Below are 23,822 nucleotides of genomic sequence, written 5' to 3' on the forward strand. Positions count from 1 at the left end.
TAGAGTTTATAGTTCAGAGTAGAGGAAGGCAAGATAAGAAATGTCAATATACCTGAGTTAAGTTCAAAACCAAGGAAGGAAATAAAGGATAAGTTATTTCATTTTGTGGAGAAGAACCATCCTTGCTTGTTGAAGAATGAGGAATAATGCCCGACCCTTACCAAATGCCTATAGACATCAAAAAGACAAATGTCAAAAGGATAATTTGCAAAAAACAAAAAGAAAAAGTTTAAATAATGATATACCTTAGGTTGAGAGATGGGTGCTTCATAAGTAACAACTGCATTAAGAGGATCTGCAGCTTGAGATGTCTGCGGGTTAGTAACCTCTAAAACAACAGGGATCTCAGGGACAGGCTCCCCAAATGCAGATGTTGTTGATTGATGAAAGGTTGGTATAGGGAAAGATTGAAAAGAGTAAAAAGAAAATAAGTATGAAATGAGGGAGGTTTCAAGCATAAAAGTGATAAAATAACAAATACTCACCAAGTTAGTATCCTTGTCTACAAAATGCAGCATTTCCTTTGTCTTTGAATTGAATTAAGGGGTTTGAGTCACCACCAACACAAGTTCCCCAACCTTAACCTACAAAAAATGAAAGACAAGTGTTGAAACTCTAAGATTGGTAGAAATACAAGCCGAAAGAATAAAAAGAAATGTACCTTTAGAGACTTAGCCCATGGAGGGGAAGTTTGTACCATTCGGGCTGGAGATGAAAAGGTCTTGGGAAGATAAATCCTTTATTTCCTTATGGCCTATTTTAGAAATCAGGCAGAAAGTCAAAAGGATAGTAGAAAAGAAAAAGGAAGAACTCAAAGAAATGAAACTTAAGATACAAGTTATACCTCTAGTTTTTCAAAGGTGGAATCTTGCAGGTTTTTTGCTTGTTGACACATCTCAGCCCACAGTGGGTCATCCCTTGAAGCGATAATAGGTTTACCCACAGTGGGTCATCCCTAATATCAAAGGAAATAGGAGTTGTTAAACCTCATTACAAAATTGCTATCTGAGAATAAGATGAATTAAACAAGGTTTACTCACTTGAGGCTTTCTATTTCTTCCTACCCATGCCTGCCTCAACTACTGAAGTAGAAGGCTTAGAGGCCTTGAAGGTTTGTGCCCTCGTATTTTTCTTTGTTAGAACAGGCCGCTCTTCAGGCTCAGACTCTAAAGTTTCTACCACTGTTACCCGAGTCTGACGTGTAGCTTGAGACTCGACTACAGGTTCTGCCTCACTCTCAGAATCCCCAAGTAACTCGAAGACATCTCTGCCTTCTCCAACACCTTACCTTTTTGTTTCAGCTGTAGCTTCTTGGAGGATGAAGGTGTATGCATCATCTTCATCTTGCTCAATGACCACCTTTGCAGGGTTGCCTTGGGCTGCAAGTACAAAGAAACCAAGGAAAGGATTAAAAATGGCAGATTCATGAAATTTTCAAGTTAAATGGGTAATAAATACCTATCAAAAGGAGTTGATTTTTCTAATGAATCATTTCCTTCCAATCTTCAAGCTCAATTGGTTTTGGATGGGACTTGATAGATAGTTGCTTGAAAGGGCGGTCATGAGCTTCGTGCCGATCTCCTCCATATTTCTTAGTCCATTTTGCTTCTCACCAAGATGAGAAGCTTAAAATGCATTCGAAGTTCAGAGCTATGAGCTTTCGGGCGACCTTGCTCATGACCTCAAGACTGTGTTGGGCAGCTTGAAAAGTGACTTCAGGTAAGGAGAGAAGACGGTAAGAGGTGTCATATTGAACAGAGTCAAAAAACGGAACTGGAATGGCTTGTCTAAAGCCCAGTTGCCTGCTACAGAAGTTTGGATGATAAACTTCTAACCCGCGCTCGTAGCAGTCACTTCTCACACCCCAAGCAAGATCCCTTGATTGGATGCAACTAATAAATCTCTCTACAAGAGGGACTAGCATCTTCTCTAAAAGCATCTTGGAAGGTCTGGTTAGAAAACCAATGGTATCTCCTTAGGACTGAAACACCTCATTCCAAATATGCCCAAGTCCTACAGACTCTGAAGAAATATAAACAAGTGAAGGTAGACTAATTGGTTGGAGAAGTTTCAGTTAAAATTCGGGCAAGGGCTACTCCTTCTAGGAATTCTAGGTTGAGAGCTCGAAGCTAAGGAAAATACCATTGGAGCCAAAGCTGGATCATCCAAGTTGGACCATGAAGGTTAGTTTCAAATGGTTCACCATTTGTAATTTTGTACATGAGATGATAGAGATGAGCAAGGAGAAAGGGATCTGTGGCAACATCGTCAAAGTTGTGAAGAGCCTCTACTAGGGGAATCCATTCCACTTTCACTTCTTTAGATTTATTGGGGAAGACATGTTTGTTAAACCAGTAGAGGAGAAAATACATGTGTTCCTGATCTTTGTTAGCTTTAGAGGAAGAGGAGCCAAATTCCTTCTTGGCAAATTGGATGGTCGGGGACATAGGGCCCATCCTATAATCGAAAGTGTTGGTGCTCGAGTTCTGGAAGAAGAGTGCAGTTGTCAGCAGCTAAGGCTTAGCAATCACAGTCGATTTGGATAACATTATCAGCTCATAAATTTCGTTGTTCATCCACTTTTTCTTGAAGGTTGGCTCGAGCTCGTTGATCCATTGCACCTATCCTTCATCCTTCATCAGAAGGAAGCCACGACGATGGTTCGACCATTTGAAGGACGAAATGCCCGACTTAGCCTGAAAAGGGTTCGGGGTGAACTATTTCTCCTTCAGCATATTATTTTCAACAGCAATTGGGACCTGAGAAGTCCATGTAGGTCCCAAGGAGTGCACATCTCCCTCATCGAAGAATAGTTCAGTGTGCAGGCTTGCCTGAGGGCGATGAAGGCCATTGAGAAGAAGGCGCATGGTGGAAATTCCCTTGCCAGTCTCGCAGGGAGATTGGGTTCGAGCAGCCTTAGGTGCTATTAGGTAGAGTTGAAGGAAACTAAGAAAGCAAACAGGATTTTCTAGGAATTCAAAGGCTTGGAATGGCTATGATATTTTGTTGAGGGGTTTAGGAAAGGATTATATAGTAAGTGGCCAATTAACAGTGGAGTTCATAGGTTAATGCAAAGGTCTTGGTAACCAACGGTTGCTTTAAATGGCACAAGTTCCGAGCAAAAGTGTGCGACAGCTATTCAATCATTATTTACACCTCGATTTGCAAGCTCAACAACGATTGAATGGGGCACTGTTTAAGTTAATATTTGAACCTTGGGTTGCAAGTAGGTGGAAGCCCAAAGATGCTGATTAAAAGAATACCTACCCGAAGCCCAGCATCAAGCCCAGAGATAAGTTGGCACATTCCCATTAATGCATAGGCCATGTGCCTATGATTTAAAATGTCAAGTGATGGGGACTAACTCACAATCAGCCAAAAAGCACTTTTCAATGGCAACACAAGTAAAAAGTTGATGACTCATTACCCTCCAAGTGCTTTCGGGTAAGAGCAAAGTCACTGCAGTCGGGCTAATCTTCCTATAAAAAGAGGAAGATGCCCTAGAGACAAGGACACTCAACAAATCAAACAAGCAACATACAAACTCTGCTCTCAAGCCAGATTTGCATCCAAAAGCTGTAATCAGCCAAGATCTCAGTCATTTTCAGGATATCTCCCTCACAAAAGCCATCTTTTGTCTAGTTTAAAGCTTTGCTATCACCCATAGTGGCGTAGTATCGATTCTCTTGTGTAAACTTGTTTACCATCCATCCCTTTTTAGCGAATAAACCATGTAAACTCAAAAGAGAAGTGATTGCAAGAAGTTTAACCTTGCCCGACAAGGTGATATCTTGCTCAAAGCTCTTTGTTTGTTTTATAAGTTAATAGATCTACTGCTTAATGTCTTCTCCAGCATGTATTCAAGTCAATTATATCCGTTTTCCCATTATAAGAGTTTCATTTGCATTCGGATCTGGTTAGTTTAATGGATATGTTATCATTAAAATCAATCGAGAACCAAGTAAATGACTTAAGAGGATCTAGACTCCCTCCATTCGAACATACAAGACTATGAACTGAAAGTCCTTGTTCGCAAGGCAAGAAAAAGAACTTAATGTGGACTTAACCCATCCACGACAATCCTTTGATAACAAGAAGTCCAAGTAACTTAGGGTGTAAATAATCCACTAAACACAATCTTGTTCTACTTCTACTATACTGAGATAACAGTGGCACGCCTAGCACTTGGTTGGTTTTGATTGCGAGCCTCAAGGCCTACACCTAAGGCCCTACAAAGGCACCTTTCAAAACCAACTCTATCCTTTTCTTGCAGCACATCAGCAAGCAAGAGCTCGACTATATATCCAAAGTGCCAATCCTTTAGGGAGATATGCTGAGAGCCAATGAGTCATCTCCGGAGAATTCTTCGCCCTGAACAACTATCTAATTTGGCATGAAGAAAAACCCAAATCGAGTCCCCAAGTTTGATGTTAATTAAGAATTTGATATTCTCACCCAACCCAACTATATTAGTTATGTGCATACCAAGGTTAGGAGGAAAGACCATGGCATCTAGAAACATATGACTTTTAATATTGAAATTAACATATATAAACGTCAGACCGACCTAAACATGCACCCTTTAATTTCATTGTGTATTTAATCATTTATGGTAGAGTTTTTACTCATCGTGCCTCATACTCCTTTCCCATGAGTCATGATCATACAAAATTGTAGCCACAAGAGTTTAATAAATAAATATTCACTGTCAATGCTATCCTCTCTCACTTGAAGAAAGAAAGAGACACAATGTTGATGTGATGTGGGAGAGATTAATTATTTCTAATATTATGAAATGATTGTGTTCATTATGAGATAGGATGAACACCGTGTAATTCGATCCCAATTGTTTCATTAATAAATTTTTTTATTGTAACTAATGAATATGAATGTTTTTCTTATTTGGGGAGAGAAAGAACCATTCTAAGAGAAGCTCGTATTCGTGTAGTCACTCGTGCTAGCTATGTGGTTCTATTCATATAAGGAATATTGTTTACGTATTGGCAGTGCCACATTAAAAGCTACCATGGGCTAACGCCCAGGTTGCTTTTGGTGGAAAGAGAAAATCTTATATGAAATTTTTAGTACTTTCCGAATGTAACTCACCGTATACTTGGTCACTAAGCTTAATTATCTGAGTTTAATTATATGAATTTATATATTACAATTTATAAACCATCTCTTTTTCTTACACTCTTTTTCTCATCATTTATTGTACATATTTGTTTCAAGTTTGATTTTATTTGAATTTTAACACGTATTTGTTAATAACGAAATATTCTTAGCTCACCCAATGAAAATTTTCTTAGGCTAGCTAATATTGTGAAAAATATTCTCCATTTATAAAATTTAAATATTTAAGATAGCCCACCTGGAAAATTTTTCTTACTTCACCCTTACACATAAGACTTGATTGTATAGAAAAATTTCTTGTGAAGAGAGGTTTGAACTTTAAATATATTCCAACTTTATAAACATATGAACCATTAGATTAGCAGCAACATATGAAGTTGAAGTTAACTCTTTTACCATTAGTATAAGTTACCACAAACTTAAGTTATAAGTTGGTTAATCTTTTCATTCATAAATCTTCCTCCTGTTTTTGTAACATATTACTATCAACAACAAATTTTAGAGTAAATGCGATACCTTTACTATCTTTATGAACAAGGAATCTTTCATGAATGCTTCAATTCAAACTCCCAACATGTATATATTACTTAGTTATTCATTACTTGCATTCCTAATATATACACACACATCTCATTCATTTTGCTTATCAAAAATTAGCTCCAAGAAATTTTACTTGTCAAGTTAAACACTCATTTGGTTGAAATTAAACACCAACCACTTGCCAAAAATTTAACTTAGTGGGGACCCTGGGATGCCTCAACGGCTCCAATGACAATGAGATGGGCAATTCGGTAATTTCATCATCAAAACAGTGTCCCATCACCAACTATAATATGATGTATCATATATATAATATGATTTTTTGTCCTTTTCGTCTCGGCACCGCTCGGCACCGCTCGTCAACTTTGCTGATTTTCCTAATTTACCCTTGATTTATCTCGTATCCACAGTAATCTGCCACCATGCGTAAAGTCTTTGTTCCACTCTCTCATCTGCCACCATGCGTGAACTCTTTGGATCCCCTCTCTCTCTCTCTCTCTCTCTTCAGTCTACAAAGCTCACTTTTTTAAGCTGACACAGGCCTTTTCTCTTCTGAATTTAATCTGAAATTTTATCGTCCTTTATCTCTGAGCCCATTTTTTCCTCACAAATTTGCTTGACCTTTCCACGCTTTCCCAATGAGTCCCTGATCCCACTTTCCTGTATTGGTTCTAAAACCCTGGGCTCAATCCTCCCCAACCCACTTCCCTGTAAAGATGAAGTCTTCAACTCGGTTGGACTTGGCTCTGTTCCAACTCACCCCAACTCGGACCAGGTAATCCTTTCTTCTAATCAACTGGGTTTTTGATGAACTGTTTTTCTTTTTCTGTTTTTGGATAATAAAGACTTGATTTGGTATTTTTTGCAATTGGTAAAGTATTGGGTTATGAGCAATGTCTAAAGTTGGAAATTTACTACTTTTTGGATTTTGATATGATTGTTGGTGTTTTGGAATTGGATCTTTTGGTGTTTTATTGGATATCTATGTTATGTGTGTATTTTGTTTTGTCATTGCATGTGTGGAAGTGTTTGCTTATTTGGTACTCAATCTTTTCTGGCCTGCTTTGTTTTTGTTCAGTTTGCATACCTTGATGAATTATAGTGTCCATTAGTTTAAATTCATTTGGAGGTACATTTGGTGGACATGTGTAGATTTATTGATTGAGAAGCCGCAAGCATTTGTATTCGAACCTAAACAAGGAAAGATTTTGATGAAAGTGGCACTATTTTTTTTATTGCTTATCCTGTTATGTTTCGAGTTTATTATGCGAAAATATGATTGTGAAAGTTAAAGTGGTGCCAAATTGTTCTTCATTTTGATATTTTTTTGCCCCTTTCCTTCCATTTTGACAGGTGCGATCTGGTTATATCCGCAAATGGAAAGACGGAGAAAATAGCTTCCGGTTTGTTGAATCCATTTCTGTCCCACTTGAAGACTGCGCAAGAACAGATGGCCAAGGGTGGTTATTCAATTATTCTTGAGCCAGAGTCCGGCAGTGATGCAACATGGTTTACAAAGAATACGGTGGAAAGGTCTGTAATGGAATCCAGTGCCCCTCTACTATTTAGGGTATTTGCAACATGTTTGATAAGTGCATAAGTTTGATCTTCTCAGCTAAGCACACCAACTAGAAATTGTAGGATAACATGACTATTGTATGCAATGCATGCTTGATCTCTAATTTTGAACCCCTTCTCATTTTGAAGTGTAAATGCAACTGATTTCTCTATATTTGTCATCAAATGTGTTAAAAGTTCTTACTAGACTACCTTATAGGCTCAACATTTCATCTTACGAACCTATGAATGTTGCCAGAGCTTTACATGCAATATCTTGTGTGCTGCAATGATATTTCTCTCCCCGGAAAATTATCATACTGTGCTAATACGTGAAGTGAATCTTAGGTTTGTTCGCTTTGTGAGCACCCCAGAGATCTTGGAACGGGTGTACACTTTAGAATCTGAGATTTTACAGATTGAAGAGGCAATTGCAATTCAAGGAAATAATGAGATGGGACTTAATCATGTAAGTAAAATCTTTTAGTCATCAATGATCTGTGTGTGGTATGTCATAGAAAAGTCAGTCTCCGTTTCTTTGTGGCAGGTAGAGGACAATCATGGAAAACCTGTAGATAGCGTTGAAGGTAATGTTGACAAAACAACTAAACAATGTCACACAATGATTTTATTATTAGTCAAGTAAGATTTTTTTTGCCGTTTCTGTTTTCTTTCAATTTTGCACTGGACAGCTGATATTTAAGTTGTATACCCTTCCCACTCAACACACTTGATGCAGATAGTTCTAGTGGTCCCAGCTAATGCGCCTATCAGGTGGCGACAGCCCCTAACTTTCCGACCATGCTTCACCATAAAACCAGTTTTTTTCTCTCTTATGCAAGCTTTGCCTTTGGGGTCTATGTAGGAAAAAAGGAGGGTGTTGAGGTACAAGAGGGGGTTAATGGGGAAAGTTTCAAATGCTTATTCATATCAGAACATGAAGTCTGGTGAAAATTTCACTGGGCTTCTATCTCTTTCCTCCCTTTTCCCACTTCATTTTTGTTTCAAATAATGGGAAGCAAATACTCGGTCAACTAAGCTCAGTAATCTGTTGTCATGTATGTTTTAGTTTCCAATTAAAAAGACTCTAGTTCCTTCTTTGTTTCTCTAGTTAATGGTCCATCTACTAGATTGTGATCCCCAAATTATTTATGACAGGAAACATGCTTTTGTTAGATGCTAATGAAGAGAAAGCAATTGTCCTTTACCAGGTTTAAATTTAAACCTTTTTATTTCATTTCTGTTGGTTGTTTAATGTCTGATTTGGTTTCTCTTATAAAACTGGCAGCCTGATGCCCAACCTGAAGCAAATGGACCCACTGCACAAGGGGAAAATTCAAAGTATTTACCATCTCTCTCATATTCTCTTGTGATGCTCCAAATCCCATGTACTGTGCCTTTCATGCGTTAAATTTATCATGAAAAGTAAACTATTGGTCAAGGGCTCATCACATGTGATCTTGAAATTTTAGGCATCACTTCGAACCTAAATTCCCTTTGATTATCCTGCTGCCATTTCAAGTAAACCAGGGAAGCGTATGGGCGTATGGAACCTCCTCCCCCTTATGGCTCCTTAATATATAGTTGAAGGGTGGTTATCATTTGCTAAAAAAGAAAAAAATGGTAAACTATTGATGCCAGAAGAAGAAGAAAAAACATGGTTTGTATCATATTTCTATAAAAGTCTGATGGAAAAAAGAAGTTAAAGGGTCAGCACACACATCTTCATCTACTCACCAACATAATTTCTATTGATGAGATTCGATCCAATGGAGGGATGTTTAGTTTCTCGCCACTATGCATTGCATCACATATTATTAGGGTATTTCCTTGTTTACTGTATAGCTCTTGTATATGACCTTCTGCTTTCATCTCCCACATAGGATCTAGAAAGGAGTCAAAGGACTAATTTTAATTTTTTTATGTTCACTGCAATGGTTATGGTATTGATCTCTTCATGTCATAAGTATTCTTTCATCACTGTTATGATATAATTGTATTTGTGTTTTAATTTTTCTCAGTAATAAGAATAACATTATTGCAACTGCTAATCCATTCATCTAATAATATGGTAGAGTTCAGCTTTTAAAAGTCCTGGAGACACGCAAAACTATGCTGCAGAAAGAGCAAGGTATGGCTTTTGCACGTGCTGTTGCCGCAGGTTTTGACGTTGATCATTTGGCACCATTGATATCATTTGCTGAATGCTTTGGGGCTTCACGCTTAATGTAAGTAGAATTTTTTCCACTGGCTACTTTACCATTAACACGTGGCTGAATATTTTATATCAGAATCTTTCCTGATAATGTTAACTTTATCAATCTAACAGGGATGCTTGTAGAAGATATAAGGAACTTTGGAAAAGAAAGCATGAAACTGGTCAGTGGCTTGAAATTGAAGCTGCTGAAGCAATGGCTAACCGATCAGAAGTCTCTGCCATGAATGCATCAGGCATAATGCTTTCGAGTGCGACCAACCAACAAGTAACTGCAGGTAGGAGTACAAATTATAAGAGGTATCCTACCAATAAGTAACTAACATAATTCATCGTTGGGACACTGCTCTATTATTGTCTGAGTCTTAAATAATTAGACAGGATCATTAATTTCAGTTGTAAAGAGGAAGTGTGTGAAGCTCTATTTGGGTCACAAATATGTGGAGAATCTAATGTTTTGACTTTGAGAAGGGCCCCATTCATCACACTGCATGGATTTATTATAATCATTTTCCAAAATTATGTAGTATCATGTTTGCTCATTGGCATCTGTCTTTGCTCACTACTTTTAGGCCTAGCTGAAAAGATTTTGTCTGCTTGTTTGTACAGAAGAAAATCCTCCCATGGAGCATCAACCACCATTAAGCCACCAAGAATATTTTCCTGGCCAGTTTCCCCATCAGATGTACCCTCCCTGGCCTGTTCATTCTTCTCCAGGTGCATTACCAGTGTATCCACCATATCCTATGCAAGGCATGCCTTATTATCAGAATTACCCAGGAAGTAGCCCATTTTTTCAGCCACCTTATCCAACAGTAGAAGATCCTAGACTCAATCAAGGTCAAAGAATACAGAAAAGGCACTCCATGGATAGCAGTAGCGGAAATACTGAATCAGATGATCCGGAGTTGGAGAAGGGGTTTTCAAAAAGTCACGAATCAGGAAAGAAGGCTACCCGCTCAGGTAAAAAGCAATCAGGCAGGGTTGTCATTCGGAACTTAAATTACATCACTGCAAAGGGGAAGAACTCCTCAGATAGCGAATCAGCTAGTGACTCTCAAACTGATGAGGACAATAGAGATTTTGAGGGTGGCATTCCAGAGAAGAAGGTTATGCACCCTCATAAATCCTCGAAAATGAAAGAAACTGTTCCTATGAAGGAGGGAGATGAAGGGAACTGGCAGGCATTTCAAAATTTCTTACTCAGAGATCCTGATGAAGACAGACACGATCTTGACCAAGGCATGTTTTCTAATGAAAAGAAGAGTCAACTGAAAAGACGACAAACTAACCTGGGGGATGATCCTTTAGTTTCTGGTGGTCGAGATAGGGGAGAAATTCAAGAAGGAAATACAACAGATATTAATAAATTTAGTGGAAATGTTACCCGCATGCGAAAGTCATCAAATGATCAAATGTTGATATCTGCAAGAGATGATCGGTTGGGTCACGGTAATGGGCAAATGGATTTACAGACTACAGAAATAGATGGCAGAAGGGGTGGTTATAGAAGGGCTGCCACTGATGATTTTATGATTCATGGACATAATAACCAGTCAGGTTTTACAAGTTCTCCCTTGGATCCGCTTGCAATAAATGGATTTGATCGTGCAACCAACAGTTTGGATAGGAGGTCTTCTCACATGGATGATGATTCATACATAGTTCCATTGAGGTCAATTTCACTAGACCATCTCGAAAACAATGACAGAAATGCTATTGACATGGGCTCTGAGTTCCCATCAGCAGCTCAGAAGGTGGAAAACTCCCAAGTTAATTATGAGCCAGATGAATTGACTTTAATGCCTGAGCGTGGTGCAGAGAAGGGTTCAACGGGCTACAACCCTGCTTTGGATTATGAAATGCAAGGTGCTTCTCTGGATAAGAAGCATAAGGAGGTTTTGAGTGACAAGCAAGGGTCTAAGAAGCCCAACAAGGATAAGAAATCAAAAATGGTTTCAGATAGTTCGGATAAGAAGATTGGGGGACCAATAAGGAGAGGAAAGCCCTCAAAATTGAGTCCTTTGGATGAAGCGCGGACGCGTGCTGAGAAACTAAGAAGCTATAAAGCCGATCTTCAGAAAATGAAGAAAGAGAAGGTTATTTATCATTTTCCTATCTGTTTTGCTTTTTCACAGAGTAAATTTACTAAGACCTCTCCTAGTCTTACAAAATTACATATGCTATTCTCCCATGATCCAAAGTTTGGAATTTTTCTTTTCGAAACATTTTGTTAGTATTATCTTTTTGACAGTTTTTTGATGCCTTGGACTTGTAATTGAGTTTGAAAGGTTGTTATTTTTATTGGAAGTTCAAAAGTTGGATTTGTCACCAGACTCTCCACCATTTTGCACACCTATTTCAGAAAAGAATTTTTTTCCTCCAGATTTTTAATTGTTAAAATTATTAGAAATTATTCTGAAATCTACTATGACAAGGGAGGCTAGTATAGTTTCTTAAAATTGGAGGTATGTAATTTATTTGTTTGTTATAATTTCCCATAATGCTTGATTTCACTATGAAAAGTAGAAACCCTCAATGTTCTAAACTTGCTTTGCAGCAGTTGGGCATCGGGTAGGGGCCTAGCGCCCAGGGGACTAGGCGTTTTATTTTATTTTGATTAAATTTATTATATAAAATAAATAAGTGTCTACTTATACTTTAAAAAAAATTACATATTTTATTAGGAAACTTAAATCATATAAAATGTCTTACGGATGCAGATACTTTTACAAGTTAGCCATGTCCTTGTCAGACACATTGCATGTTAGGACATCAACAAGTGTATCAATCCTGTATATCTCTTGAAATAATATAAATTGTGTCATAAAACTATGAAGCACTGGAACTTCTACAAGGTGGTCCTGTCCAAGGGCAGAACTAGAAATTTTTTACAGGGTGGGCTAACTTAAAGATTTATTGTTCTATTTTTTTGGTTTATTAAACGAAGAACTGATGAGTACAATTTTTTTTAAATGAAAACATGGACAATTGAAAGTTATAACATAAAACCAGACGTTGATTGACAAGTATGATACATACAGATATGTACAAACAGAGAAGTGAAACAAAAGAATCAAGAAAAAAAGCTAAAATCGATTGTTTTAAATTGTAACTATAATTTTTTACAAATAATAACAAAAAATGAACTTAATGAGCTAAATAAATAATGGCCTACATTTGAAAATAGATAGGTATATAGACAAACAATTTGGTTGTCCCACCAAAGCTACATGCCCTACAGCCTATGGTAGCCTGAATGTAGTTCTGCTTTGGTCCTATCGACGTCATTTTATTTTGTTTACACCTGAACGTATTTGTAGACTTGGTGTTTTTCTTCAAGAAACATCCCCAATGAGTTTATGATTTTTAAATTAAAGAGAGTGGGAAAGAGTTCACAAATCAGAATGTTATAACTTTAAATCATTAGTAAAAAGTAAAGTTCACATATTATAAAAAAAAAAGTAATTGTTTGTTGCTTTCAATTTATCACTGATCGTATTTGTTTTGCATCATAACTTATTTCCTGGGTCTGGTGTCCATGTCTGTGCTACAAGAGGTTATATGTGTTGTACAATTGGCTTAACATGCTTTATGCTAGCTAGTTTATCGGGTTAATTCATAACCTTTTTCAATTTTTGCACTCTGTTATCAGGAAGAAGAAGAGATGAAACGGCTGGAAGCTTTAAAGATACAGAGGCAAAAGAGGATTGCTGCTCGAGGTGGTACCATCCCTGCTATGTCACCATTGCCCTCACTGCAAACCAGGAAACAAGGGCCGACAAAACTATCTCCGAGTACTCACAAAGGATCAAAGTTTAGTGATTCAGAGCCAGGGTCATCATCTCCTTTGCAAAGGATGCCCAACAAAACTGGCGTTGTGGGCTCCGCAGATTCTCACAAAACCTCCAAATCCAGCAAACTGAGTACCGGAAACCACTCTGCTGGACACAGGTTAACCCAATCTGTATCTTCATTGCCTGAACAAAAGAAAGACATCGCTGGTGTTGCAAGTAATGCTAAGCCATCCATGGCACGGATTAGAAGATTATCAGAGCCTAAGGTAACTAACAGCCATCATGTTACTCCAGTGAAGCCGCGGAGTACTGTAACAGTATCAAAGCCAAAAGTTTCTGATGGGCCTGAGAGCAAGAAAATATCTGCTATCGTGAATTATGACAAAAGTAAGGCTGCTACTCTCCCAGAATTGAAAATCAGGACACCCAAGGGACCTGATGCTGCCCAGAGCACATCAACAACAAAAGGAACGACACAGAAAGATAATTCTGTGAAGTCTACTTCTGAAGGTGGTCAACTGAGGAGGAATGATGACAAAAATTCACACCGTAGTGATCAGGATGACAACCCAGGAATTGAGAAAACCGTTGTGATGCTTGAGAATCCCTCCATTCCTATAGTACATGCATATGAAGAAAAATTGGGGGATGTAAAAGGACAAAGTATTAGGGAGAAATCAGAGGATGTGTCAGAGTATGCTGCAATTCGGGCACCAGTTTCACCACTTACAACTGATACCATCAATAGGGAACCCACTCATGGCCTATTACAGCAGAAAATTCAATCTCATGAGGTATGGCTGGGCAGATAACCAAGGACTTTGCTTACAGTTTTCAATTGTTAACCTTTACTGACTACAATTGACAATGATGGGTGTGATTGATCTGAAAATATTACAGCTAAATTTCAATGTTTACAGTGTTGAATATTGCAATTTCAATAACTGTGTGTGACACAAGAGGAAGATTCATAGGTTTTACGTGGATGCATTGTATCAATCCTTGGTCATTGTTCCCAGCTAACAACAGTGCAGTTTATATGAGTCCTTACTATTACTACATGTGAAGTTCAAAAGGCTTTTTATTTTTATTGATTTTATGTTTCCTAGTCATAGCATCCGAATTTCATTTGCAATTTAATTGCTTTGGTTATTTTTTTGGGTGTTATGTAGGTTGTTAGGCTTTTCTCTTTGTCTGCCTATTATAAAAAGAATATATTTTTATATTTTGGTCATATCATTAATTTTGGATCAATTTCCAAGTGGTCCTTGAGCAAATGTTTATTGATGATCTAATATTTTTGTATAACCACTTTGATGGATAGGGCACCGTGAGTAATATGCAGAAGGAAGCAGCAAAGTCTCCAAGCAATAGCATCGTTGGAAAACCGTATCAAGCTCCTTATGTGCGAGTTTCTTCTCTGGAAGATCCATGTACTCAGAATTCTGAGTACGGAAAAGCACCCACAAACTTAGAGACAGTGGCAACAGGCACAGTGACCATAAAAGCGTTTGTATCTGAATCTAGTAACCTGGAAAAGATTCCAGAAGCAATTGAAAGGCCTCAGGCAAAGGAATCATCAAAAGGGATTAGACGGCTGTTAAAGTTTGGGAAAAAGAACCATGGCTCATCATCGGGAGAACGTAATGTTGAATCAGATTACGGCGGCATAAATGGTACTGAGGCAGCTGATAATGGGACAAACAATGTTTCTTCAAGTGAAGGTAACTTTGCATTATGCCTTTAAAACATATAAACAAAACATTTTGATGACTGATCAGTCATTATGCGTGGTAGACAGAATTTGAAGTGTGATTAACATTACGGAAAGAATAAAAGAATGTCTAATTCATGTGCCTCCGTTTTCTGATTGTCAAAAACTCACTCCGGATACTGTAGGGTTTTGATGCTCCCCTCTGACACGGCCAATGAGTGCCCAATGCATGTGTAATCTCATATTAGTGTCCAATGTGGCACATAGAGAACTAGTTCAGCTTTTCTTGTGCAGTTCCAGGAACTCTGCTTCCATTCAATACCAAGAGTCACAAGTGAAGAAAAAAAGAGTGAATGAAATGTTTTGCTGGTGTGACTTTTGGCTGGGAGTTCGCTTTGCTTTGTTTTGTGCGCTCTTGTGTTGCACGAGTTTTTGATTGCCGTCTCTCCTGTGTTTTTTGTTTGTCATCACTAAGTTTCTGTTCATTTACGAAGATTGCAAGTCACTGGTTTGTGAAAAAATGGAAATTTGTAATGTCAAAGGGGGGATTGTAGGTCAGTGGGAGGTTATTTATGGAGTTTGATCTCGAATACTACTTAAGCTGACTCATTTTTTTATGCTCCTTTCCAGTGTTTACATTAAAGAATCTGATCTCACAAGATGAAACCCCTAATTCCAGCTCTACACACAAGTGTAAGTGTTTACAATCTCTGCAACATGCGTTCCTTCGTTCATTCATTTTTCTTTTCTTTTCAATGTTTCACTAATTCCAGTTGCGACTTACAAGTTCTTTCATATGGTTACAGCTTCTCGCCATTTCTCCTTGTTATCACCATTCAAAAGTAAGACCAGCGAAAAGAAGCTGACAACGTAACGATGTGAATGCTTATGAAATTGAAGGTGAAGAAGCAACAAACCTTCTCTTATTTTGCCACCACTTGGCCGCAATCTCAGTCATCAAAGCTATACAAATTTTCCTCTCCTGTATGTTTAAAAGTAAAATCTTAGTTTTGTTGTTGTATAACTTGTCTTTGTACCCTCTTATTAGTTTGTTAGTGTTGCATGCGAATTCGTTTGCAGCTCTCCTCTGCGTAATTTGTAAACTCGACGAAGATTGTTGTTGGACGGTTTGTTGTGAATGGGATTGATGTCTTGGGTTCTTGGATCTCACAGAGGAAAAATGAACAAAAATAGTGTTCCTACAATTGAAGTGTGGCTTATATTTTCTCTCCATTTTAAACCAAAAGAGTTGGAAAAATCCCAAATAGAATAGCTCCTTGATTTGTTACATTTTTTCTTTGTCACTCCTTAAACTGCTAGTCGTGTCTTTCTTCGGTACAAGCGATATTCTGACATTAATTTACACTAAGGGAAGGGAACGGCTGGAATTTGTGATGCAGCGGGTTGAGGAGAAGCGCCTTAACCGCCGGGGCAATCCATCACTTGCAAGTGTTAAGTCATGTATGTACTAGTAACATTAAAAAAAGTATCTTGCCTGACAAGTATCGTATATGTCAGATTGCTTTGTAAGAGAATGTCACCTATAAATCTTCACTCTTTGTTGCACAAATTGGTTAAGGAGAGCGTTGCGCAACATTTAACTCGATGGGTTCACAATATGTCACCTTCAATCCTTTGTTTTTTTGGGGGTTTTTATCAATGGGGAAGGGAGAATTGAATTCAAACTCCGGGCGTCTTCTAGCAAAAGTTGGTTAATACTCACAGTTGCGAACCACCGAGGTCGGCAAAATCTCAGGTGCAAACGTTGTAAACTACCCTCTATCTATCTTTCGTCACGAGGACATTAAAATGGCTACACAGTAGAATAACCTTCATTTGGGGTTTTCTCAGGCCCTATCAGGTTTGGAGTTGTTTGAATGAGATTCAAATCAAACCCAAAAAGTGTCTAATACAAGATGAACAAACGAGTGCTCAAGCAAATTGTGTCGCATGTTAATCAAATCTGATGACCAAGCAAGAAATGCAGCCCCTGCTCATCCTATTTGACGCTTCTTCCGCCAAACACTCGGAAGCCTTCTGTGGATTTTCGATGTGCCGGATGAGATTCACAGCCTCTTGATTCTTCATTACCTGGAACAGATTATAGTCTATGGATTAGTTACTCTCTAATAGGAATAAAGTTTGGTAGAATGTGTGTGGGATAATAAAATGTCAGTGCTACCTCCCATATGCCAGTGCTTGCCAAAATGACAAATTCAGTGTCGGGATCAACCCTTTCAACCCCAACAACAAGGTCTGAGCTTTTGGAACTCTTGGTGTTTGCTGCATTACCTGCCATCTCACACTAACATGTTTACTTTTCGTACACGATTGTCACATCATCTGCCGTATCAGTTGGTGAATAAATTTGGCGACTATAGGGTTATGGTGCACTGTACCTCTAAAGAACCTGTGTGACCAACTTTTTTTGGTTGATTGCTTGTTCCTGCTGCCTATCTGACGAGCCAAACCATCTTTACACACAACTGCTCTATAGTCTCCCATGTTAGCTAATACAAGCTTTTCCCCGTCGATCACCAGTGCAGAAACTGAACCGACTCCATTCGTCTCCTCCGAGGCCTCTCTAACCTTCGATCTAGCACCAAGATAGGCTTTTCTCATTGTCTCCTTGCTCTTTCCCCTTATATGAGACTGCACATAGGAGGAAAACAAAAACAGAGACAATTGGGCAAAATTCAACAAATTCTTTTCTTTGTTATATGATGATAAATTCTCCTCTCCTATTGCGCACGCTCGAGCAGTTCTAAAGTTGGTGTACTCCAAAGAGAAAATAAGGCAAAACCCCGTTCGCATGAGCCGGAACTAGTTGACAATTATCTTAATGAAAATTTTATTGTGATTACTTTAATTTGTGCTTGATCAAAAGGAAGTGTTCCCTGCAAATATATGGTTTTACCTCTTTAGGCTTCTTATCAAACAAATGTGACTGCATGTACTTGGTAACTCCGTCGCCAACCCGGGCATCAAAAACTCCAAAAAACCACAGCTCAAGCTCTTCAATTTGCTCTCTTTGAGCCACAACAAAGTCCGAATCGGAATCACCATAAGTAGCCGGTGATGTGTTGCTCTTAATGGTGTGATATCCATGTGAGACTGCAGGCATCATCCACGACGGTTTCTTTGCCATGGTGGCTTCTTTCTTCCTCCCCTCTCCACTTCTCATGAGGAAGCGTTTCAGCTGCAAAGCCGGAAACAACATTGTTGATAAAATTAAGAAAGAATTGCTAATAGTTAAGGACACATACATACATACATACATATATATATATATATATATATATATATAGAGGGAGAGAGAGAGACAGAGAGAGAGAGAGAGACGATCTTTAGGGTAAACAATTAGTGATAATCACATATGTATGCAAAGAAACCATCGAAACTTAAACTAAAAACAAGCAAAAAGACAAAAAATCCAACGTTTTTCTTTTTCTTTCGAGCAATATTCTAACTTAATCTAAATTTTAAGGAGAGACTCAAAGTTGAGTACAGAGAAGAACACGTAAGATTTAAACAACTTGGCTACGTCCGGGTACGAAAATCAAACTTTGTTTATGGTAATTCCATGGGGATATAATAATAACAATTTCATTTTTTTTTTTTCTTTGGTCATTTCCCATATTCCAAACACAATCGGCATATTCCATAATCTAGTACTACCATAATGGTTATCAGCCAAAACTCAAAAACCCAGAAATCAGAGTATTCAGATAGTCCAAGAAAATTAGAAAGGCTAAACACTTTTCAAGAAAATGAAACATATGTATAGCAGCGCTCAAACGCTAACCGGAAAACACACGTAGACTTACCCTTTGCTTGATATGAAAATCTTTAACGCCCATGAACCCCCCCTGAATACGATCAGAGGCCTTTCGGTGATTATCTGGCTAATGGAGAAGATAATCACCTTCAGGCCAACAAAAATTAAGAGCTAAACTTGGCAAATACGACGGTTTGAAAGTATTGTGTTGGTAATGTAATTACAGTTCGGAGGCTATTTAAAGTCGATGAGGAGTCAATGCTGGTTTTACATTCATCTAGAGACATCCTATTTTTAGGGTTAATCAATGTATTAAAGAGATAATTTATTAGCTTTAATCATCTCTTAATCTGTTAGCAAGAAATTTAAACTCTGTAACTCCCCATTTGTGGATATCATGGTTCTGGTCAAATTTTACGTGGATATCTTGTTTATGGTTAAAATTACATTGTTTTATTTCCTGACCCTTTTTACAGCACATGCGAGTCTCACATATAAATGTAGTTAGCAATTATAGTACAAATAGGCCCTTTAAAAGAGGAGATTGTAAGACCTATTCCATATCGAACTTTAATAATCTGAACCGTCTATTTTGTAGTTTCGGTTCATAGATCATATATGCAAAAATTCAATTCAATCCGAAACCATTTGCCCATTTAATTGTCATGATGAAATTTCAATGTTTCTTAGAATATAGTGAAAATCAATTTCTTTGAACTCAATTAGATGTTTCAAATATTTCCGATTTGGCTTATATTTTGCAAAGATGATCTATAAATGCAACTTGAAAAATATACGGTTCAAATCGTTGAAGTTTGATGTGGTGTGAACCTCACAACTAATCCCTATTTTTTTGAATTTGTTACAAAATATATATCATATTTGAATAAATGTGAGTCGAACTTATGATTTTTTCACATCTAAAAGCCCAAATAAATCATTTTAGAAAAAAGACAGTAGCCTGACAACAAACTATAATTAAACAAACCTTAGAATGATCTATGAAATTTTCTTTATACAGCTTAGTTTCGTGATAAATTAGGCCAACTATCATTAAAAAAATATTTGGTAAAACTAACTATCATAATTTCAATTTGGTGACCCAGCTTTAATAAAAGTCTTTGAAGTTTCTTCCCTTTTTTAACTGAAATTAAAGACTAATTTTAGGCTTTATTGGCTCATGCCTTTTTAATTCCTTAGGATCTTTCTATTTTGGTTGGAAGCAACATCGTGTTTATTTTATGTGACTTTGAGGCCATTAGATCCCAAATAAGATGTCATGTTACTTCATAATACGTGTGGTCTGCAAAATTATTCTACGTATTTCGTTGAATCTTCACCTTAAAATAATTTTCATAAATTTTAGTGAGGTTAATTCCAACTTTGAATCTATCCTTGATAACAAAATTGGAATCAAATTAAAGGTTTGAATTTTATAGTTTTGATTCTTTTACTAGTCCGAGTCGTGGGCGTGGACTATGCAGTATGGAATGGAACAAATGGTAGACTTACGAAGGACGGCAAGAAAATGGCCTTTCGGCTTTCATTATGCAATGATTCTTCTTCTCAAGTTGATGGAGCTGTCAGCCTGTCATTGTCCATTTAAGACCTTGACTAATGGCCACCTTCTCTCACGTTGCAAAGTTTCTACGACGGAACGATGAATGCAATTTTTCGTGAGTGCTACGTAACATTGAAGTTACACTCGAGAAAATGATATAATCAAGGCAGATGGTTAATTGTTAAGCGTACATTTGATGGTAAAATCGTTTTTTCTTTACATTTTTTGTGTTTTTTTTTAATACAAGAGATAGTGGCGAGGGGCATTGAACTTAGGGTGTCAAATGTCATGGTGAATGCTCTTAAAGCGTCTCCAAAGGAGATGTCAAAATATACAAATAAGCAATAACGATAAAATAAAATAAAAAGACAATACCAATGTTTTTCAATTGAAAAGCCAAATCTGATGTGGCATGACATGAAATGACATCTCTTCCCCTTGCTACCAAATTTAACAGCAACTTCAAAATAATAATAATTATTATTATTATTGTTAAGTAAATTTGGTTTTAATTCCGAAATTTCATTTTTTATGTTCTTTTTTTTTCATGTAAATATGGGTTCTGGTGTGTTTCGGGTTTAGGCCCTATAAGGGTTGTGGTGTGGATTTGGGGATTTGACCTTGTGGTGTTCCTTAATTAGAGTAATGTTTTTGTCCATTTAGGCCCGTATTAAGCCTAGCACAATTATGGGCCATTTAAACGTATCTAGTTTCTCCTTAGGATTAAGCAAACTGTATTGTTATTGAAAACAAATGTATTTCTTTTTTAATATTGCTTTTAATTTCATTTAGCAAAAGAGATTACATTCTTGTGTTTACATTTGAACTCAACTTTTTTGCAAAATGCCACTAATTACAAGAGACACTCACGGTTGCAAGGAGAATTCATGTCCAATCTGTTTTACGCAGACTAACCCACGACGCTGGACTAAACATTGGATTCATGTCCAATGATAACTTCACATACAGACGACCGAGCGATGCCGGAACTCAACCACAAGGTACCTGCCGGAACTTAACCACAAGGTGCCTGCGCACTTAACATACAGAGACTACTGAGCAATTCCGGAGCTAATGCAAAAACTATCGAGATGAATGCGAGCCAACACTATGCTTAAGCTCTCATACAGTCCAAGGCTTAACATTGCACATGAATGCCTTTTGTTGGCCGGAAGCTGAACTACGAAAACCAAACATGTAATGGTTGGGAAATTGCAACCGGGGACCCAAAAAATGGCTAACCGCTATTGGTCTCAAAACATATTTCAGACAACAACAACAACAACAACAACAACAACAACAACAACAACAAAGCCTTTTCCCACTAAGTGGGGTCGGCTATATGAATCCTAGAACGCCATTGCGCTCATTTGTGTCATGTCCTCCGTTAGATCCAAGTACTCAAGTCTTTTCTTAGGGTCTCTTCCAAAGTTTTCCTAAGTCTTCCTCTACTCCTTCGGCCCCGAACCTCTGTCCCGTAGTCACATTTTCGAACCGGAGCGTCAGTAGGCCTTCTTTGCACATGTCCAAACCACCGGAACCGATTTTCTCTTATATTTCCTTCAATTTTGGCTACTCCTACTTTACCTCAGATATCCTAATTCCCAATCTTATCATTTCTCGTGTGCCCATACATCCCACGAAGCATCCTCATCTCCGCTACACCCATTTTGTGTACGTTGATGCTTCAAAACATATTTCAGACAATGAACAATAATAAGGGCGCAAAGACCACGCTCCAAAAGATAGCTAAAACATCGATTCCACATCACAATGACAAGACAAAGCAGAATGACAGAAAATTCATCCAATATAAGTTCTCCATTTGTCAACAATATTAGAAACAAAAATTGCTCTTAAAAACTAAATTCGATCCAAGATAAACAACGGGATTACAATCCAGAGTACACTGAAAATATTCCATAACAAAATTGTAAACCTCACGACTGAAATTGCTTAAGCTGTGGACTTTTTCAATTTTGCAAGCTCGCTCCTTACCAGTCCAGCCCTCTGCAAATCAGGGAAATATGTTATCTTGGGGCGGTTCAACGTGACAAGGACAAGAAAACAATAGCAACCATCTAAAGGATTAAAATAAATGATGTCATGATAAAGAGCATAACCAACCTTAATCTTAGCCAACATGAGCTTGAATCGGTCAAAGTCGTTGAGAGCTGCTCTTCTCTTCTGAACAATCAGTTTCCTACCCCATGAGCTGTTCTCCCACTTCTTCTTCACATCTACCAACACTCAAACAATTATCAAAAAGGAAGGCGGGGGAATGAAAACAAGACCACTGTTATTTATGAGTAATAAAACGTACCAGCAGCTTCCATTGCGGCAAGCAATTCCTTCTTCTTGGGGACCCTCTTGATATCAATCTTGATGTCGGTGAGAGAAAGCCTCTTGAAGTTCATTTGGGACCTCACCATATCAGGAGCATCGACAAGAGCCTAGAAAGACGCACAAAGCACAAGTACGACAATCAAAACCATGATATGCACAGATGATGTCAATGTAGAAGAAATATATAAAGAGTGAAATTCTCTGAAAGACTACCAAACATATGAGGAGGGGGGCAAAAGTTCAGGATGGATCCCAACCTGACTCCGACTGAAGTTATTAAGAAAGTGACATTAACCCAATAAAAAACTTAGGAATAACTGGATCAGCAATCAGCATTTGAATTTTGAAATATGATTCCTCACCACTTTGCATGGTACACGCCGTCGACACGACAATAAACACCGAATTACCTTCTAAGATGTAACTCCATTGAAGCAGATTTCAGTACAGATATATAAAGCAACAACTAAAGCAATACAAATTCCGAAAAACCTAACCGCTTTCGAAATCACTGAAAATTGACACGTACAGGTCCTAACAGAAGCTTTGATTCAAAATTCATCATAACATGCTTCACAGGTATTAGGCATGTGTAACGCAAGGGAATAAAAACAAAGATTCCCAATACCCATTTTCATATAATTATTAAAATCAACATCATATAAAACAACAAATCAAGCATAAATCAAGACAAAAATACAGACAATTAAAAAAACGAATGAAATTCTAAATTATTTACAAAAAAATAAAAGTGAAATTTGGAGATAACCAAAAAAGGAAGGAGAATGGTACCCTGTTCTGGTCAAGGACGTCGACGATGACGACGAGCTTCCCGTAGTCCTCTCCGTAGTTGACGAGAGCCACCCTTCCGATCTCGACGTACCTCTTGAAAGGCTGTCCAAACAACAACAAAAACAAAACACAACAGAACAGGGTGAGATCAAACAAGAAGAACGGAACGAAGTCGTATTAAAAGAGTATACAGAGAAGCCAAACGCCATGGATGAGGAGAGAGAGCTCACCATTTTTGGTTCTGGTGAAGCGTGTGATGTGTGAGAGAGATCCGAGGAGGCGGAGCTTTGAAGAGAAGAGAAAATGGTCGCGGTGGGATTAGGGTTTTGCTTATGGGTCTTTGTAGTGTGCTGCGGACCGTTCGATTGGGTTGGCTTTTGTTATCGCTG

The 23,822-nt window shown here is 37.9% G+C and overlaps 3 protein-coding genes across 4 annotated transcripts; 1 reads left to right on the top strand and 2 right to left on the bottom strand.

Annotated features, from left to right (window-relative positions):
• Positions 1 to 6,122: 6,122 nt before the first annotated feature.
• On the top strand, positions 6,123 to 16,161 carry LOC126596370 (COP1-interacting protein 7-like). 2 transcript variants are annotated; one of them, XM_050262933.1, is made up of 13 exons: positions 6,123 to 6,448; positions 7,027 to 7,206; positions 7,579 to 7,699; positions 7,778 to 7,817; positions 8,389 to 8,441; positions 8,519 to 8,571; positions 9,306 to 9,458; positions 9,560 to 9,723; positions 10,055 to 11,544; positions 13,101 to 14,036; positions 14,567 to 14,966; positions 15,587 to 15,649; positions 15,763 to 16,161. In XM_050262933.1, exons 1-13 carry the CDS (start codon positions 6,390 to 6,392, stop codon positions 15,828 to 15,830), a joined length of 3,780 nt encoding a protein of 1,259 aa, XP_050118890.1. In that variant the 5' UTR covers positions 6,123 to 6,389; the 3' UTR covers positions 15,831 to 16,161. The 2 variants fall into 2 exon arrangements, with proteins under 2 accessions (XP_050118890.1, XP_050118891.1); XM_050262934.1 differs by lacking the exons at positions 6,123 to 6,448; positions 7,027 to 7,206; positions 7,579 to 7,699; positions 7,778 to 7,817 and adding an exon at positions 8,023 to 8,288.
• Positions 16,162 to 16,652: 491 nt separating this feature from the next.
• On the bottom strand, positions 16,653 to 18,952 carry LOC126596371 (putative protein phosphatase 2C-like protein 44). The gene is made up of 5 exons (XM_050262935.1): positions 18,784 to 18,952; positions 17,874 to 18,155; positions 17,356 to 17,608; positions 17,139 to 17,248; positions 16,653 to 17,047 (listed from the first exon to the last, which is right to left on the bottom strand). The coding sequence occupies exons 1-5, from the start codon at positions 18,814 to 18,816 to the stop codon at positions 16,910 to 16,912; spliced, it is 816 nt and encodes a 271-aa protein (XP_050118892.1). The 5' UTR covers positions 18,817 to 18,952; the 3' UTR covers positions 16,653 to 16,909.
• A 3,135-nt stretch (positions 18,953 to 22,087) lies between these two features.
• On the bottom strand, positions 22,088 to 23,822 carry LOC126597304 (60S ribosomal protein L14-1-like). Its single transcript, XM_050264090.1, has 5 exons — positions 23,664 to 23,822; positions 23,434 to 23,535; positions 22,619 to 22,748; positions 22,423 to 22,535; positions 22,088 to 22,305 (listed from the first exon to the last, which is right to left on the bottom strand). Exons 1-5 carry the CDS (start codon positions 23,664 to 23,666, stop codon positions 22,252 to 22,254), a joined length of 402 nt encoding a protein of 133 aa, XP_050120047.1. The 5' UTR covers positions 23,667 to 23,822; the 3' UTR covers positions 22,088 to 22,251.

This window comes from Malus sylvestris, chromosome 13 (assembly GCF_916048215.2).
Source record: "Malus sylvestris chromosome 13, drMalSylv7.2, whole genome shotgun sequence".
Taxonomy (NCBI): Eukaryota; Viridiplantae; Streptophyta; class Magnoliopsida; order Rosales; family Rosaceae; genus Malus; species Malus sylvestris.

What these genes read in the sequence shown, in the direction of transcription:
- LOC126596370 (XM_050262933.1), top strand. Translation starts at nt 6,390, where the DNA reads ATGAAGTCTTCAACTCGGTTGGACTTGGCTCTGTTCCAACTCACCCCA. An exon ending in ATGAGATGGGACTTAATCAT is followed by an intron (nt 7,700 to 7,777) that starts GTAAGTAAAATC and finishes TCTTTGTGGCAG; the next exon opens with GTAGAGGACAATCATGGAAA. An exon ending in TTTGGGGCTTCACGCTTAAT is followed by an intron (nt 9,459 to 9,559) that starts GTAAGTAGAATT and finishes TCAATCTAACAG; the next exon opens with GGATGCTTGTAGAAGATATA.
- LOC126596371 (XM_050262935.1), bottom strand. Translation starts at nt 18,816, where the DNA reads ATGGGCGTTAAAGATTTTCATATCAAGCAAAGG. An exon ending in TTGATAAGAAGCCTAAAGAG is followed by an intron (nt 17,609 to 17,873) that starts GTAAAACCATAT and finishes TCCTATGTGCAG; the next exon opens with TCTCATATAAGGGGAAAGAG. An exon ending in CAAGCACTGGCATATGGGAG is followed by an intron (nt 17,048 to 17,138) that starts GTAGCACTGACA and finishes AATCTGTTCCAG; the next exon opens with GTAATGAAGAATCAAGAGGC.
- LOC126597304 (XM_050264090.1), bottom strand. An exon ending in ACGTCCTTGACCAGAACAGG is followed by an intron (nt 22,749 to 23,433) that starts GTACCATTCTCC and finishes GCGTCTTTCTAG; the next exon opens with GCTCTTGTCGATGCTCCTGA. An exon ending in TGCCGCAATGGAAGCTGCTG is followed by an intron (nt 22,536 to 22,618) that starts GTACGTTTTATT and finishes GAGTGTTGGTAG; the next exon opens with ATGTGAAGAAGAAGTGGGAG.